The following is an 18273-nucleotide window of genomic DNA, read 5'->3' on the forward strand; positions in this document are numbered from 1 at the left end:
TGAACCCAGGGGCACTTTACCACTGAGCTACATCCCCAACCCTTTTTGCGAGACAAGATCTCACTAAGTTGCAGAGGCTGGCCACCAGCTTGTAATGCTCTCACTTCAGCCTCCTTAGTCATTTGGATTACTGTCATTCACCACTGCACCTGGCTCTTCAAACATTTTCATTGAACCTGTAAATGTACACTCATATGCTAGTATATAGGAGCAAAGGGCTTTTCATGTGCATTTTTATTGTATTCCCTTATTGTCTTCATTGCGTAAATTATAACTATAATTTATAAGCTGCAAATTCTGGTTTCAGTTTATTAAAGGGGAGTGGAAACGTAAAGATATTTTTAAGGCAGTCTGAATACAGAATCCTATTACAGTTGTAAGTAGTATCTTCAGGTATATATTTAATTCGGCATCAGTTTTTAGTTGATCTCTACTATATCCAATTGAACTGTAGATATTCTAGCTATCTAAAATTTCATCATCCTGCAGTATTTAGTTACTGATTGGTACCAGGGATTGAACCCAGAGGTGCTTAACCACTGAGCCACATCCCCAGCCATTTCTATTTTTTATTTTGAGATAGGCCCTAAAAACTTAGTGAAACACTAAGTGGCTGAGCCTTCCTAGCTGCTAGGATTACAGGAGTATACCACTGAGCCCACCTATTTAAATCATATTATGATGTTGCCATAACACATGCCAGCTTAAACAAAGGACTTAGATAAGTATACAGCTGAATTTGTGAAATCAGAAATTAGCAGGGGCATCCAGACTCTGTGATAATGCCTATAATCCCAGCACCTTGGGAGGCTGAGGCAGGAGAATTGAAAGTTTGAGGCCAGCCTTAGCAACTTAGCGAGGCCCCATCTCAAAATTAAAAAAGGACTCGGGGATGTGTCTCAGTGATAAAGTGCCCCTGGGTTCAATCACCAGTACCAAAAAGAAGAAGAAGCAAATATGTGGGGGCATACTAGAGTATTAGCAACTATCTTGAAAACATTGGAAATCAATTAAGAGAAAGTAAACAGAATTTTACAAAAAATAAAGTTGTAACAGAGACACATCCTATAATACCATAGATTTTTTTTTCTGATTATATATTTCTATAAACATAGGGAATGTTTATGCATATACATGGTAGGTATAAGAATGTTACTGCATTGTTTGTTGTAGGGAACTGAATAAAGCATGGTATATTCATATAATGGAATACTATACAGAGTTATAGTGATTGAAATGATTCATGATGTATCAACTGAGTAGTTCTCAAAAATATGAACTGAATGGGTACAAAAACACATCACAGAAGATTTTACTATAGAATGATTCCATTTATGTAAATTATAATTACTCAATTTAATGTTCATTTTACAGTAAAACACTTCTAGCATACAGAAGTAAATAGATAATAGAACAAATACTCATACTCTGTATTGGCTTTATAAAAAACTAACTTACTAAACTTCTTTTCAGATTTTTTTCAATGAAAATATGCCCCTTCAAATTCTCATTCCCATTCTATCCCACTCCCCCATTCCTCAAGGTATGCTGAATTTGGAGTTTATCACTTATTATTGTATAATAGAGCATTGTTTTTCATATTAAATTTATTCTGATTATACATATTAACCTACATTCTTTCCTTTTATTTGACGCTATTTTTGAGATTTATTCATATTGATACCTTGAGTTCTTATTTATTTTTAAATAAATAGCATTTAAAAATCTTTGCACAGTATTCTCTTATATGAGTAGGCTATAATTTAGCTATTCCAATTCTCATATACCTTTGTGTCCAGCTTTTTGCTATTAAAAGAATGCTTCAGTATACATTCTTATACAGTGTAATTTGCTTTTCTGTGCAATGCGTTTCCCTATGCGGTGTACCTATATGTGCTTGATAAACTATATATGCCTGAAAAAAATGTCCTGCTTTTATTTTTTAAAGCATATCATTAACATATGTTATTCCAGAGTTTTAAAATTTCTGTATTTTCTGTTTTTAAATATGTGATCCAGAGGATATAACAATATCCTGATTGTTAATGATGAATGGGAGATAAAAGAAGATTTATCAGTCTTATCTTTGGTTATGGTCTCTTATATTTTTATCAGAATACTTATCCTATGTTGTCTTTTAATAATTCCACATCTGCGCCCAATTTTTTGAAAGATTACAGATAGATGTATATAACTAACCAAGGCAGCCAGCTCTTAATGATCATTATGAAGGTTAAAGGTGATTGATTAAAGATGAGTTTTACATATTATAAAAGTATCTGAAAGGTATGAGATATTGTTACTGAAGTAGTTAATTGTAATTTTTTTTTATTAGATAACATAGTTGGATCTAACAAAAACAACACAATTTGCCCTGGTAAGTATAAATTCATATTTTCTGAACTAATACAAATTCTAAGTTATTTTTTTCTCAGAGTATAAAGCTTTTATATAAGGCTAAGGAAAGCATATTTTCAACATAAGATAAAATCAAATGATAGGTTCACTTTTTTCTTTATTATAAAGAAGAAATTTCACTTGCTCAATACAAAATATGGAAAAAACAGTTGTTTTTTTCTGTAAATTTGCAGCGTATTTTCTGTTATGGTTTTGAAGAAGGCATTGTCTGTTCTTACTATCCTTGAACCTAAGTCTAAACATTGTTACTTCCACTTGGAACAGGTATAATAGGTGTGGGTCTGGTAGTATTGAAACTATACTATGTGCACCTAGCTTTTCAACTTTTCTGCCAGGTTCATCAAATTTCCTGGAGAGATCTGGGTAAGGGGATTCATGCCTGTAATCTCAGCCACTCAGGAAGCCAAAACAAGAGTATCACAATTTCCATTTCAGCCTGGGCAATTTAGGGAGCCTCTGTCTCTAATAATAATGTAGAATGGGGTCTAAAGATGTAGTTCGGTGGTTAAAAGTATTTGCTTAGCATACACGAGGTCCCGGATTCAATCCCCAGTACCGAAAAATAAATTAAAAATTCCAGGAGAACTAATTTCAAATAAGGAGACTATTTAGAAATTAAATTGGGTTAGACAGAGATATGTAGAAATATGAGTAATTTCTTCACCTAATGTAGGAAAAGGTAAACAAGATATTTGTTAAACACCATGCATCCTTTTTAAAATACAATTGTAGAATTGAAAAAAAAAATTATTTTTTAATGGTGAGGAATTTTGGCTGTGACATCCTGGCTATTTATGTTGGGAATAAGTAAAACTTTTTACTTGCATTTAAAGTGGAAGCAATCTTTGAAATACCAGAATTATATTTTTTATGGCCATTTTGTTATGAAAAAGAATGCTGCTTTACTCCAAATGGGCTCATATTTCCACAGAGTATGTGCTTATCATCTTTTGTATTTTAAAAAAAAATTGTATTTGGAGATGTTGATTTTTTTTTTTTCTATTTTGTAAGGCTGTGATTCCACAGTTTTCTCACAGTTTAATATTTCCTATTTTGTTGCCTAAAACATTTGTAATACAGCATAATTATCCATATAAGTCCTTAATACACATTAAAATTTGATAGCAATTCATAATCATTTCTTGAATTTACAAATCAAAGCCTCTTGAGGGGGAAAAGCACACTAGTTTATTTCAGTGGGCCTCTCTTTATGGATATCATGAATTGATGCTTTTAAAATTAATAGTTTTTAATGTAATATTTTTTCACTTTATATTCAAATAGCCAAAAATATCTTTCCCTTAGATGTGTTCAAAGAAAGCATAGTTGGAGCTGCAGTGTGGCTCAGTGGTAGAGTGCTTGCCTGACACATATGAGGCACTAGGTTCAATCCTCAGCACCACATAAAAATAAATGAAAGAAGGGTATCGTCTATCTACAACTAAAAAATATTTTTTAAAAAGCATAGTAATTTTTCTTAAGAGATTTGTATTGAGCACTTTAGACATAACATTTGAAGTAATTCCTCTTTAGTATGAACCGTTTTATAGCATCATTAATATTAATGATAATACTTACTAAGGAAGCATTACCAAGAAAACTCAATGAAATGAAGGTTATATTACATTTGTAGATTCAGATTGTTTTCTTTCTGTTAGAAAATATCTACTTAGTAGGTAAAACTGATAAAACTTTCAGATAGTCTGCCTAAGAAAAAGTATACATCTACAGCCTTCTTAATTGTCATAAAAACAGACACGAAAATGGCTCTAATATATAGAATATAAGCTTATTTAGTCTATTTAGATGTATTATAATATTTTATTTTCATGAGATGACTTTCTTTTTTAGATAATTATCAAACAGCACAGCTACTTGCCTTAATTTTAGAGTTACTTACATTTTGTGTGGAACATCACACATATCATATAAAAAACTACATTATGAACAAGGACTTGCTAAGAAGAGTTTTGGTCTTGATGAATTCGAAGCATACTTTCCTGGCCTTGTGTAAGTAACAATTTAAATGGACATTCTGTAAAATGTTTTTTAAGAAACAATATTTTTGGTAGAGATGATAGCTAAATTACCATTTGAAGTTTTTTCTATTTATTTGTTGAGCAGTGTGTATGCTATTAATGAGATGATTGTAAGAAGTCCTGATCGTCTCTGTTCTTAAAGGGCTAGGGAAGTAGATTACAGTGGTTCCCAACTTGAATCAGGCACCCATTTAGCTTAATTTTTGTTGTTGTACAATACAATGCAATGACAGCATTTCACTAATAGAACCAGGCCTGCCATCTTTTCCCTTTGCTCATGAGACTGTCATGTTCTACTAACTTAATCTCCCTAACCTCCTTTATTTTTATAATCTTAAAATAGCCAATGTTACTATTAACTGTATACATTTTTTCCTTTTCATTCCTTTTTCTGTGCTATACAAATTTACGTAAACATATTCACACACATAGGATTTTTTGTTTTTATTTGTACAGAAACTGAATCATATTAACATACTTATTTGTCTGCCCCTCAGTCCTGGTACTCTAGGTTAGTTGATATGGTATAGATTAATTTTTTTCCTAAAGATAGCAGATCATTTCATAATCTCTTTTCATAAACTGTTGTATCATTTTCTAGTGAATGGATTGCAAGATTATTTTTGCTTTTTTGCCACTCCAAACTACAGTTGTAAATAGCCTGAAATACTAATTTTTTTATATGTTGATTTATTTATTTATGTAAAATAGTTTCCCAGTAATAAGATTGCCAGGATAAAGTGCTTATATATACTTCATAGTTTTTAACATATATTTTTATAATTTTTTTTTAATTTAACATATAGCTGCCAGATTTCTTTCCCCAAAACTTGAAGCATTTGACAATATCCCTGTACTCTTATTGCCTTTTTAAAATGGTATCAATCTGATGATAATGTGGTATTCCATTCTTCTTTTAATTTGCATTTCCCAATTTTAGTACAATATTCATTTATCTCTGTTGTGAATTACATGTTATCTTTTTCTTAAGAGTTCTTTAACAAAAAATACAGTTTATTTCCTCCTGGTCTTTGGGGTTTTGTTTTGTTTTGTTGATAGTTTTTTGTTTTTGTCTTGTTCAGGAAGTCTTCTATGTTCTAAGTATTCTTTACAATTTTCTTCTAATATTTTTATTCTTTCATTTTTTACGCGCGCGTGTGTGTGTGTGTGTGTGTGTGTGTGTGTGTGTGTGTGTGGTGTATAATGCATCTGAAAGATGGTTTGGGATATGGTTTGAAGTGATGGTCTAGATTTGTTCTTTTCTAGATGGATAAGACAACCATACCAACACCTTTATTAAATAAACCACATTTTCCCCACAAAATTAAAATACCACCTTTATTAAACAGTAAGTTAAACAGATACATTTATGTCTTAATTATGGACTGTCTATTCTTTAATCTCATCAGTTGAAATAATAGCGATGTTTATTGTGCCATTATAATATGTCTGTAGAGCTGGGCACAGTGGCACTCGCCTGTAAAAGGACTAGGGATTTAGTTCAGTGGTAAACTACCCAGGTTCCCAGTACTGGGAGGTTAAAATATTTCTATTATAAGAACCTACTGAGTACCCTCTTTTTTTCTTTTTCATAATTTTCTTTGTTACTCTTAAGAATTTTTTCCTTGCGCAGTATCTTAAAAATTGTTTTCTTTAGGGGCTGGGGATGTGACTCAGCGGTAGAGCACTCGCCTTGCACGTGTGAGGCCCTGGGTTCAATCCTCAGCCCCACATAAAAATAAATAAAATAAAGGTATTGTTTCCAACTACATCTAAAAAATAAATATTTAAAAAAATTGTTTTCTTCAGTTCATCATGATTAGAATTACTCTATTTGAATTTTAATTTTAGAAGCATTAATGTATTCATAATACATAATTCATGTTGCTTTAGAATTTTCATTAAAGTTACATTGTAACTGTAGCTGTGCATGCATGTCATTTCATTCACAGTAGTTTATGGATGCCTGATTGGTCACACCTTTGCCAGTTATTCGGTTTTGGGGTTTTTGTTTTGTTTTGTTTTTTCAATCCTAAATGAAATATTTTTTATCCTGCCACAAAAAGAGGTGATATTGTAAGTCTAGCACTTCTCCCCACATTTGTTCGGTGGTGTTCCAGTTAACATACACTTACACCTTATGTAACCTGTTTCTATTTTATTCTCAGATATTTGAGCTTCTTAGAACAGGCACAACTGGATCATTTAACCAACTTCTGTTCTTGAACAGACAATTGATATTATCTGTAGAATAAATTAAGAGGGAAAGGTTACAATATCAGATACAAAAAAGATTAAAAACACAATCCTTTGTGTTCCCTAAAAATTTTAGTAATGATATTGCTAAATTTATTTAGCTAGGAAAAGCTCGTTAAAAGAGAAATTTCTTTTTTAATATTTTAAAATATGAGAAGCTCATTGCTATTTTTTCTTTTATAAATATATTTTTATCTACCACACTACATGCTTTCCCAAGGAAAAATAGCTCATACAGTTGGTAAATAAGGGAATGTTATTATAATGTGAAAGTAGCGGTAATTCACAGATGATTTTTTTCAAGACAGGAAGAGCTAGAATCATGGGAGAGGAATTATAACCTTCATTGGAAAAGTTAAAAAATGAAACAAAAAGATTGTTTTTAGATATCCTCTATTGTCCTTTGGTGTATTTTCAGAAAATCTGGAAACATCTGCCTTCAGATTTCCTTCTCCCAGAAAGGCTATCTTGACTCTTGGCAGACTATATACCATTCCTCTCCCGACCTCAGCCCCAATTCATACTGAACTATCTTTACTGTGTCTACCAAGCACTGCTAAGTGTTATCATCATCGTCATTTATAGGTTTTTAATATTTTTTTCCTTCTCTTTGCCATGGAGCTGACCACCTAAGTGGATTATTTATCTCCCAGATACTTTTTCCTGTGATATTGTTAACTCTGGATATAAAGTTGTACCAGTTTTTACCTGTCTTCCCTGAACTCTTTATTTTTCTCAAAACCCAATTGTTTTAGTGCACAATTTTACTTTTTGTTATAGAAGAATATATATACTACTTTATGGCAAAAATACTTCTAAAATAATAAATTATAGTAAAATCACCAGCTTATTCCCTTGTTTATGTTAAATTAGGTGCTCTTCGCTTTATGAGACGGATAATTGGCCTTAAAGATGAATTTTACAATCGTTACATCACCAAGGGAAATCTTTTTGAGCCAGTTATAAATGCTCTTCTGGATAATGGAACTCGGTACAATCTGTTGAATTCAGCTGTTATTGAGTTGTTTGAATTTATAAGAGTGGTAAGTTTATATTAAAGGACTCTAAAGAATTAACTATTTGTGAAGAAGTAATTATATGTAAAAGTAAAATAATAATATGTAAACAAGTGATTTCTTCATTCCCCCTTTTCTCCTAAAATTGTGATTCTAAGTGTCTTAGAACCTATTTCTAATAAACTAAAGTTTTTTTAAAAATCAGATACTATTATATTCTTATTTGCCATGTGGTTGTAGTTTAGAGTGTTTTGTTTTGGTTTTGGTGTGTGTGTGTGTGTGTTGCTCGGGATCAAATCCAGGTCCTAAAAGTGAAATTCAGTGTAAACTGTTTTGTTTCTGTGGTCCTGGGGATTGAACCTAGGGCCTTCTGCATGCACAGCAAGCATTCTACCATCTGAGCTATATATAGCCCCTCAATTACTTAATTTTGTCAGTTCCATTTTTACTGGCCAAATGTTTGAGGATCACATTTGGCATATATGAGCATTTCAATCGTGCATACCATTCATGTGATTTAAGGTAGTTTTCTATTACAGGGTAGTAATAAAAAAAAATGGATAGACTGTGAAATAATTTGGTAGACATTTCATGCAAAATACATAAAGATATGATGAGATCTTATAATTTTTAAGTTGGAAAGACCAGAAAGACAAGGATTAGATGTACTCCTTCAGTTACCTTACTTTGCAGATGAGGAAATTAAGATAACTAAAGTGATCAAGAGCTTTCATTTGATTAGTAGCACAATCAGTATTTGAAACTATGTCTCGTCTCAGTTTCAGGCAACAAAAGATGTGTCATAAAAAGATCTTGAGAGAGCTATATTTGAACTATAGGAATAAGATAGTACAACAAATTAATCAGTACAACAAATTTACCTCTACTGCACATGTACACACAGAAATTATTCCATCAAGGAAATGACTACATTGTTGGAAAGAACAATTTTTTAAAAATGAAAGCAAGAAATTTACTCTCTAGTTGTTTCTTAATAAATGTGATTTCCACTGATTACATGTTATTCTCATGAAGATTATTTGGCTAACTAGATTGTTTTTCTGAGAATATTAGTAAAGAAGGAATGCAGTTAACTGGCTCACTAGTATCTGAACCCAGGTTCATAGCATATTTTTTAAGGAATCAGAGCTTTTTATATATTTGTGTACTTTTTTATTAACATGTATTTTTTCCTAGTACTGACAAAATGATACGTTGGTTCACAATCCCATCCCTGCTATCATAATTGAATTTACATTTTTCTGAAAGTAAATTTGAGTAATAAATATATTGAATTCCCAAAATTATCCTTTTGGTCCATATAAAATAGTATATACCAGGAATAAACAAGTAGAATTCCAGATATGTATTTCATTGGAACTATGTGTGTACTATTGTCAAAGGAAATCTACTTAATTATTTAGATACAACATGCTATTTTGGTAAACAGAAGTCACTAAATTGATGTTAAAATATGATTTTAACATCTACCCTTTAGTAATAAGCCATGTGCTCTTAATCAGAACACCCAGCCTCTCTGTCTCATTTTGTGTTTTTAGAAAACAGTATAATAAAACGAAATAGAATCATGAGAATCAAGTGAAATTGTATGTGAAAGTGCTTTTTAAACTGTGAAGTGCTACAAAATGCAAAAAATCAAAGATGTAAACTAAATCCATTTACTTTTTATATCTCCAAAAAGGGCTCCAGTGAATTGCTTCTCCTTTTTCCAAGTTTTTTGTGGAGTCCTGGTTCATGTATAAAGAAACTAGGACATTTATTTTTGGAAAGTGATTTTGAAAAACGTTTTTTAAATCAGCTTTGGAACTACATTTTTTAAAAATTTTTCTTCTAACAAACATTGTATTGTATTTGAAATGTAAATTTTGTGCTTATACAGGAAGATATCAAGTCTCTGACTGCACATATAGTTGAAAACTTTTATAAAGCACTTGAATCGATTGAATATGTTCAGACATTCAAAGGATTGAAGACTAAATATGAACAAGAAAAAGACAGACAAAATCAGAAACTGAACAGGTATTGCTGGAGTATATTGTACTTATAGCTTACAGAATTGAATCCAAACATTTCCATAGTTTAGATTTTTTTATTTGAAATTTACCAAGGAATTTTCTGTCACTAGATAGCACAAATAATCTAGTAACCCCAAATCCATTATATGATGACTTGCTACCCTGTATGATAACTCAAGATGAATTTTTAGTTGAGTTTATAATATCTGAAAATATTTTGGAGAATTGGACTATATTTTGTACCATGACTGAGTTGATTTTGATATAATTTTCACACAGTTAAAATTACCTTAGTTTCTCTTGGAACTAATGTAGTCATGAATTTTAAATTATTACTCAATATTTGTGATATATTTCTTACAGTGTACCATCTATATTGCGTAGTAACAGATTTCGCAGAGATGCAAAAGCCTTGGAAGAGGATGAAGAAATGTGGTTTAATGAAGATGAAGAGGACGAAGGAAAAGCAGTTGTGGCACCAGTTGAAAAATCTAAGCCAGATGATGATTTTCCAGATAGTTATGAAAAATTTATGGACACTAAAAAAGGTATTAACATTCTGAAATTTAAAAAAATTGTGCCTCCTTTTGTTTAGTACAGAAATTTATCTGTATGGGCATTCTTTTCATGTTTAATTTTTTTTTTTCATGTTTGGTTTTTATTTAGAAATTTTATCATCTACTAACACTTTTCCTTCTATGGAATCTGTGCTTTATTCTACACTAAAATTCTGCTAGGGATTTTTATTACTAGATTATTTGAGGATTTCTGTTATTATTGAATAATAAAAAATATATAGATTCAAAGAAATATTCTGTAGTACTTTACCTTTTCTTTTTAAAGCTTAGAAAACTGAGCTCAAAGAAATAACTTTGTTCTAAATTTTAAAGCTTTTATAAAACTTGCCTAAAGAAAATAACTAAGAAAAAAAGTTAAATTTCCCTCGGCATTCAGATATGTCTAACTTGTTTTATAAAACTAAGATCTTATTACTTATCTTTCAGAATAACTAATCACTTTAATTTTATGTCCTGAGGAGTTGGCGTTTTTGGAATACTATCTTGCAAAAATCATTTAAATGCTTAATAAAAATTTATATGTTAAAAGACAAAGCATTTCCTGGACTTATAAGGAATATGTATCTTTTGATAGATTCTTCTTAATCCTTATAGGTACCACTCTTACTACTGTTGAAAGAAGCAGTAAGGCCATACTTTTAAGTATTGCGGCCAGTGTTGAGTGCCATGCTGTTAAGAATAACATACAGAAATAGAAGTAACTGGATATTAAAGGGGCTGGATGCTTATACCATAAAAGAAATATAAGGAAACTGGAATATTCAGGGAATGAGACACTGATAGACTTGATCTTAGATGTTTTAAGTATTAATTGTGGGGAGGTTATTAGGTTTTAACAAGGAATAAAGAAGTATAGAGTCAGTGAACAGAAGACAATAAAAGGAAGAGGAAGACAGTAGACAGCACATGAATCTTTTCAAGAAAACAGTACAACATTGTAGAACTCTAGCATAGAATGACTGATTCTCGTATGATTCTTTTTTTTTTTTTTTTTGAGAGGAAGAGAGAGAATTTCTTAATATTTATTTTTTAGTTTTCGGTGGACACAACATCTTTATTTTATTTTTATGTGGTGCGGAGGATCGAACCCAGCTCCCCGCACATGACAGGCGAACGCGCTACCGCTTGAGCCACATCCCCAGCCCTCTTACATGATTCTTAATGCTCTGATGCTCACAAAATTAGATTTCTGGGACTCCAGGTTATACAGATATCACCATACACATGCTATCCTTTTAGAAAGCAAAGGCGGTGTTTTATTTTGATGTTTTAATTGTTATTTTCAAATGATTTGATTTAGCATTATTTATTGATATAGGCTCAAATTTTTACTTTTGCTTTTAGCAAAAGAAAGTGAAGATAAGGAAAACCTTCCCAAAAGGACATCTTCTGGTGGCTTCAAATTTACTTTCTCCCACTCTTCGAGTGCTGCTAATGGAACAAACAGTACAAACAGTAAATCTGTTGTGGCTCAGACACCACCAGCAAGTTCTAATGGGTCTTCTTCCAAAACTACAAACTTGACTACATCAGTAACAGCCACCAAGGTATGTGAATTAGCACTACACAAAAACAAACTTTGCCTTTTCCATCTGTAAAATTGTTTCATGTTTATTGAAGAAAATTTGTAAAATCAGAGCAGTTTCAAAGAGGAAAGAAGTTAAACCATCAGAACATGATAGTTAATATTTATTTACTTTTCTTCAGATCTGAGTTTATCTGACACAAAATTGAAATACTCCTATAAACACATTGTGTGTCTGCTTCTGTTTATTATAAGAATGTTGTGTTATTAAAATGTTATTGACTGTAGAATCTCATTTTATTTAGCTATATCATAATATATGTAAGCATCCTTCCCCATCCCTCCCCATACCTAATTGTTTTTTTTAGTACTAAGTTGATTCTGATATTTCACTGATTTGACTACTAGTTGTTGTATTTTACATTATTTTATTGGATAAAGTACTAGAATGTTTTCACACATATTGTCAAATTCATCTCCAAAGGTCTGTATCAGTTTATTTTCCCATCAGCAGTATATGGGTGTGCCTGAATCACTGCAGCTTTGTCAGTGTTGTTATAATTATTCTTAATCTTTTCCAGTTAGGTAGAGTATGTAATATCTCTTTTCCAATTATGTGTCACTTATTATAGTAGTAAGGTTGAATTCTCCCCTTTGTGTGTTGTCTGTTCATAGTGCCGTTTAAAAATTGGTTTATATTTTTCTTAATGTAAATGAATCTTTGGTTAAGAATATATCTGTAATTCTCACAGCAAATGTACTTCCCATTGCTTATTTTTCTTTTTATAAACATTTAAATTTTATATCAAACTTTTATTCTATTGTTTATTTAGATTTTTTTCAATGCGTGAAACCATTCTTTCACAAAAAGAGTAACTTAAAAATTAAAATGCATTAGAATATAGGACATGAGTTAGTGTGTGTATATATAGATAGATAGATAGATAGATAGATAGATAGATAGATAGATAGACAAAACAAGGAAAATGTTATAGTAGTACAAAACTTAACTGAAGGAGTACATCTTGTTTTGAACAGGAAATATACTTTGAGTTTACTATTTAGCAGAAATGTAGAATAACTTTTTTTTAATTGGTACATTGTAGTTACACATAATTTATTATGCCATGTTTGTACATGCACATAATTTAATGAATCATTCAGTATTGTATTGAGGTAGGCTTTTGATTAAATATAACATACATAAGTAGCATTTTCAATGAGATTCTGTTTGAAACATTTTGGTTTTTTTAACTAGAAATTTTTAAAATTAATTTTCACTCTTCAGTAAGTATATCCAATATATTGATATTAGTATATCAAGACATTAAGAATATCTGCCATGGAATTTTACTGTGTGGTTCAAATCTTGGCTCTGCTTCTTTCTAGCTATTTGACCTTGAATAAGTTATTTATTTCTCCAGGCCTTAGTTATCTGATTTTGTATGGCTTGTTAAGAAATTTAAATTATTTAGTAAATGTATCATGCTTAGATTACTGCTTAGCACTTTCTTTTTTAAATCAACATAAAACATGTACTTATTTTCAAAAGTCAAATACTGGTCACATTTATATTTTTTAAAAATATCAGTAGTATGTTTCTGCAAAAAAAATATATATATATATTTTTTTTTTTTTTTCTTTTTGGTACTAGGAATTGAACCCCTGGGGCTTTCAAACACTGAGCCACATTCCCTTCCCTTTGTTATTTTTTATTTTGAAGCAAGCCTTCACTGAGTTGCTGAGCTAGCTTTTTGAACTTGTGATCCTCCAGCCTCAGCCTCCCAACTTGCTGTGCACCACAGCAGCTGGTGCTTTATATTCTTAATAGCTGTTTTTACTTTTGTAAGTAATATATTATTGCTGCTGTGTTGTTTATCAAGTTCAGACATAATTTGTTAATTCCTTATTATGGAATGAATATTTAGCTTTCTTATCTTCACATTTTAATACTCCTTACAGCATCCGCACTTTATTTCTCTTTATCGTAATTTTTTAAAAAGTGTTTGATAAGTTTGTGATAATGAAGACAACATAAATATTGTTTATTTTATACTCTTCTGTAGTGTTAGTCTTTATAAATTTTCACTTTTTCTAGAGTAAACATCAGTACTGCCTTTTCTTTTGTTAAAATAGTTATGTGTCCGTTGCTAATTCTGAAGGACTTTTCTTAGGTTATTTTCGTGCATTTTTCTCTTGAAATCTTTCATTCTGTGCTCTCAAAACTTGCTACACAGCCATTGTCTTGAGGCTTCCTTTTTTTGCCTTTACTCTAAGACTTTATTTTTGCTTCTCTCCTGTCTTGTAATATTATTTGTTTCCCAAATCCTATGTCTCTGTTTTTTTCTTGATTTCCTGCCTCATTTTGATGGAGTATATCTTCTATTTTAAACTGTTTCTTATTAACAATTTAACTGAATGCAAAACCAGATTGGCAATAATTTTTCTAAAAAAAAAATGAAGCTATGGCTGTCCAGAGTTTTTAAAGACATTCTTATTCCTCATCCTTTTTGTGTGACTTTATTTTCTTCATGAAAGCATTTAGGATTTTAGCCCTACATTTGAAAATTTAACAGTCATTCTTCCATGGAACAGTCATGTATGTCCTTCTATTTTGGAACATTTTCTGCTGTTTCACTATAAGTTATTATTTGGATGGAGTCTTCTGGATTTGTCCTACTAATCATTTCTGTGTTTTCCTGTCCCTTTTTTTTTTTTTTGGTGATATTTCCTTATCCTTCCATACAATTTTTTCAATTAAGTGCAAGCACAAATGTGTTTTCCAACCCTTTGTCACTAACAACAGATTATAAAATATAATCTGTGTCTTTTGGGATAAAAACAGTGATTGTTCTTAAAACACGTTAATTGCCCCATTACACTAGATTTTCACAAAATTTTGAAATTAAATAAGATAGGAGTTCATAGAACTAAAGCACTAATTTAATTTGTTCACAATACTCTTGAAAAACTGTGGCCACATTCCTTAAAGATGTCAGTTCTTTATCCCAGTGGCCTTTAGTTTAGCTATTTCACCACCAGTTTCAATTGATACAGTTGAAGATGGGCAAGACTTTAGGTCCTAATGAAATTTTTTTAAAATATTTTTTTTAGCTGTAGACAACTTTAGTTTTACATGGCGCTGAGGATGAACCCAGTGCCTCACACATGCAAGGCAAGCGCTTTACCACTGACCTATAGCACCAGCTCCCCTAATGAAATTTTTTTAAAGATACTTTTTAAAGAGTTGAATGCTATAAAGACACAAAGCACTTTGTTATATACACATTCTCTGAGGAAAAAACTTAGTAGCTTCTTAATGTGATTAGTGAATGCTAAAATAGATACTTCTTTTGCTACAGATTCACAGAAAAAAAAAATCAACCCTTCATTTTTTTTTCATGTAAAGTTTCACTTGATCTTTCCATGTGAAAATATTAGAAAAACTCCTGCATAGACTTCAAAAGGATGAATATACCTTAATCTATAATTAAACCCGATTAATGGACATTAAAGTTATTTCCTGCTCTTTGCAGTTAGAAGCACTGCAACAATATGACCTACAGTCATCATTTCACATACATGTATTTTTCTACATAGAATGTGTTTATAATTCTGATAATTATTCCAAATGTAAAATAGGAATAAATGGATAATTTCTTAACCTGATATATACTTCCATTACTAAAAGCTAGTTTTGTACATAGGAAATACCAGAAGTATTCCCACTTAATCGGGAACATGACAAAATGCCACTAACACTGCTGTTGTTCTGGTGTATTGATCAAGGCAGTTAGGTGAGATAAAAGTTGTTAATATCAAAAGGGAAATATAAAAACTATCGCTTTGATTTTTTGAAAATATTTCAAATCATGTGTTAGTAAGATATATCTTCTTTATTTCCTTCAGTGAAGGATGATTGTTGAATTCCATTTCAGATTTATTAATACTGAGTTATTTATATCATTAATGTTATTATATATTATACATACTAAATACTGTTGTTCTCTAATTACTGGATGTTGAAGCATACTTGCATACTTCAATTCCTCTAGTGATAATTTACTTAGATGATGGTTTGTTTCAGAAAAAAATTACATTGTCTCTTCATAATTTGTCTTGATTCCTTTTTTAACTTTTGTTTTGTTAATGGTTCCTTTGTTTTGTATTTGATATTTTCCTTACATTTTTGGTGCTTCATATAAGTAACCGGATACCGTAGCATAAGTCTACAGTCCTAGCTACTTGGGAGGCTGAGGCAGGAGACTTGCTTGAGTCCAGGAGTGTGAAGCCAATCTGGGCAACATAGCAAGACCTTGTCTCAGAAACAAAAAAGAAAAAGATTTAACAAGTTGTCAATTCAGTAAAAGAAAGGATCAACAAATGATGTTATAAACTGGATATCCACATGCAAAAAAGTTATAGTGGATCCCTAACTCACACCATGTACAAAACAACTCAAAATGAATAAAGAAGTAAACATAGGAGTTAAAAACATAAAACCCTGAGGGAAAATACAGGTGTAAATGTTCATGACTTTAGATTAGGCAGGGATATCTTAGATATGAAATAAAAAGAAAAAATAAATTGAATTTCATCAAAATTAAAAACTAATGTTTTTCAGAGGATACTACTATAAAGTGAAGACAGCCTACAAAATATTGCAAATCATATAAGGAATTGGTACCCAATACCTCAATGTAACAACCCAGTTTTGAAATGTTCAAACAAGTATTTGAATAGACATTTTTCCTAAGAAAATACATAAAATACATAAATATTTAGCATTATTAGCCTGCTAAGGAAATACAAAACTACAATAAAGTACCACTTCACACCCATTAGGATGATTGTAATTTTAACAAAAAATGGACAAAAGCAGTGTTGGCAAGGTTGCAAAGAAATTGTGACCCAATTGCTGATGGGAAGTAAAAATGCAGCAGCTTCGGAGTACAGTCTGGTAGTTCCCCAGAATATTAAACACACAAGTTAACCATGTGATTCCAGCAATTCCACATCCCAGTATATATTCAAGAAAACTGAAACGTGTACATGAATGTTAACAGCAGCATTATTCAGAATAGCCAAAAAGTGTCCATCCGCTATGCTAATCACTAGTTTAATAAAATGTGGTATATCCAAATAATGGTTATTATTCAGATATGAAGAGGAATGATGTGCTAATATATGCTACAATATAGATTAAACTTCAAAAACAAGCAAAGTAAACCAATCACAAAAGCCATACACCACAAATCCATGGGAAAAAAGACTCGGACAGACCCTGGAAAGTGACTGTTAATGCAGTTTGAGACTTTTAGGAATAGGGGAGGGTGATGGAATTAGTAGTGATGATGCATTAGTAATGATGGTTGTAATTTACTAAAATTGCTGAATTGTATACTTTAAAAGGGTGATTTTTATGATGTGGACTTAGAGCAGTACTTTGGGGAAGGTAGTTTACTTTAGTTTAACTACCCACTTAGATGGCTCCAATGGCTTGGGTAGGAACTAATTGTTACAGCATAGCTAGTCTACCACACCTGGGAAGTATAAGCTTCACTGAGGTGTTCTGAGCCTGAAAAAGAAAGTGGGGGGGGGGTGCCTGCTCAGTTTTGCAGAATTAAGTTTATCTCATTTTCATCCTGGCCTTTACTTTACCTTTGCCCTTTACTTTGCCTGAAGTCCCAAAGTTCTTTATAGAGTTATTTTCTCTATAGAGTCTATTTTCTTTATAAATGGTGGTGATGGAAGCCAACACAGATTTCGTAGCTATCAGAGGGACAGAATCAATGACCTGTTTGTCTGTTTTACTTGTCTTCCCTTTTTTCCCCTACTGTTTTTGTACCTTTACTGTGAGTCTTCTGAAGTTCTCTAAGAAAAATCAATTTGATTCTCATTTCTTTATCTCATTATAGATACTTAGTTCTGGTTTCTATTATAAGAGTTACCTTGTCTCTGATTTTTCTTGTCCAAATATTCCTTAGCTTTCCTATGCTATTTTTCCCTCTTCCATTTCTTTGAGGGTAAATTTCTTTCACTTCAGTGAAGTTTTAGAAGGCATAAGTAAATGCATTTATCGATCTTCCAACAGCTATAGTCAATGTAAGTTCTCAAATTACACAGATGTAATGATTTTTAAAAATTAGTGCTAAGAAAAAACTAGATGAATTTATAGTGCAGAAATCCTTAATAACTTCACATCTTAACCATTTTTGTATGTGGAATATTATATGGATTTCAACTTCATTAATAAGAAAAGTCATTATAAAAAATGAAATTTTTAAGAGAATACTCCTTGAAAACAATCCAAACGTCAACAGAAAATGTTTGATGGGTGAGTCCATACAATGGAATACAAAAGTTTTAAAAGAATAAAATGGAATTTATGTGCTAACATCAGAA

At 31.3% G+C, this 18273-nt stretch overlaps 1 protein-coding gene across 5 annotated transcripts in view; it reads left to right on the top strand.

Moving 5' to 3' along the window:
• Nucleotides 1-18273, top strand: part of Ppp4r3b (protein phosphatase 4 regulatory subunit 3B) — a 63416-nt gene that overhangs the window by 41826 nt on the left and 3317 nt on the right. For 4 of the 5 annotated variants that reach the window (XM_005322024.5, XM_040271355.2, XM_040271357.2 and 1 more), the window contains 6 exons: nt 2336-2377; nt 4270-4428; nt 7587-7756; nt 9630-9769; nt 10129-10313; nt 11688-11890. In XM_005322024.5, coding sequence (XP_005322081.1) covers nt 2336-2377; nt 4270-4428; nt 7587-7756; nt 9630-9769; nt 10129-10313; nt 11688-11890 — 899 coding nt within the window. The remainder of the gene's footprint in view (nt 1-2335; nt 2378-4269; nt 4429-7586; nt 7757-9629; nt 9770-10128; nt 10314-11687; nt 11891-18273) is intronic. The other variant, XM_013357190.4, reaches the window with a different exon arrangement.

Source organism: Ictidomys tridecemlineatus, chromosome 12, assembly GCF_052094955.1.
Source record: "Ictidomys tridecemlineatus isolate mIctTri1 chromosome 12, mIctTri1.hap1, whole genome shotgun sequence".
Classification (NCBI taxonomy): domain Eukaryota; kingdom Metazoa; phylum Chordata; class Mammalia; order Rodentia; family Sciuridae; genus Ictidomys; species Ictidomys tridecemlineatus.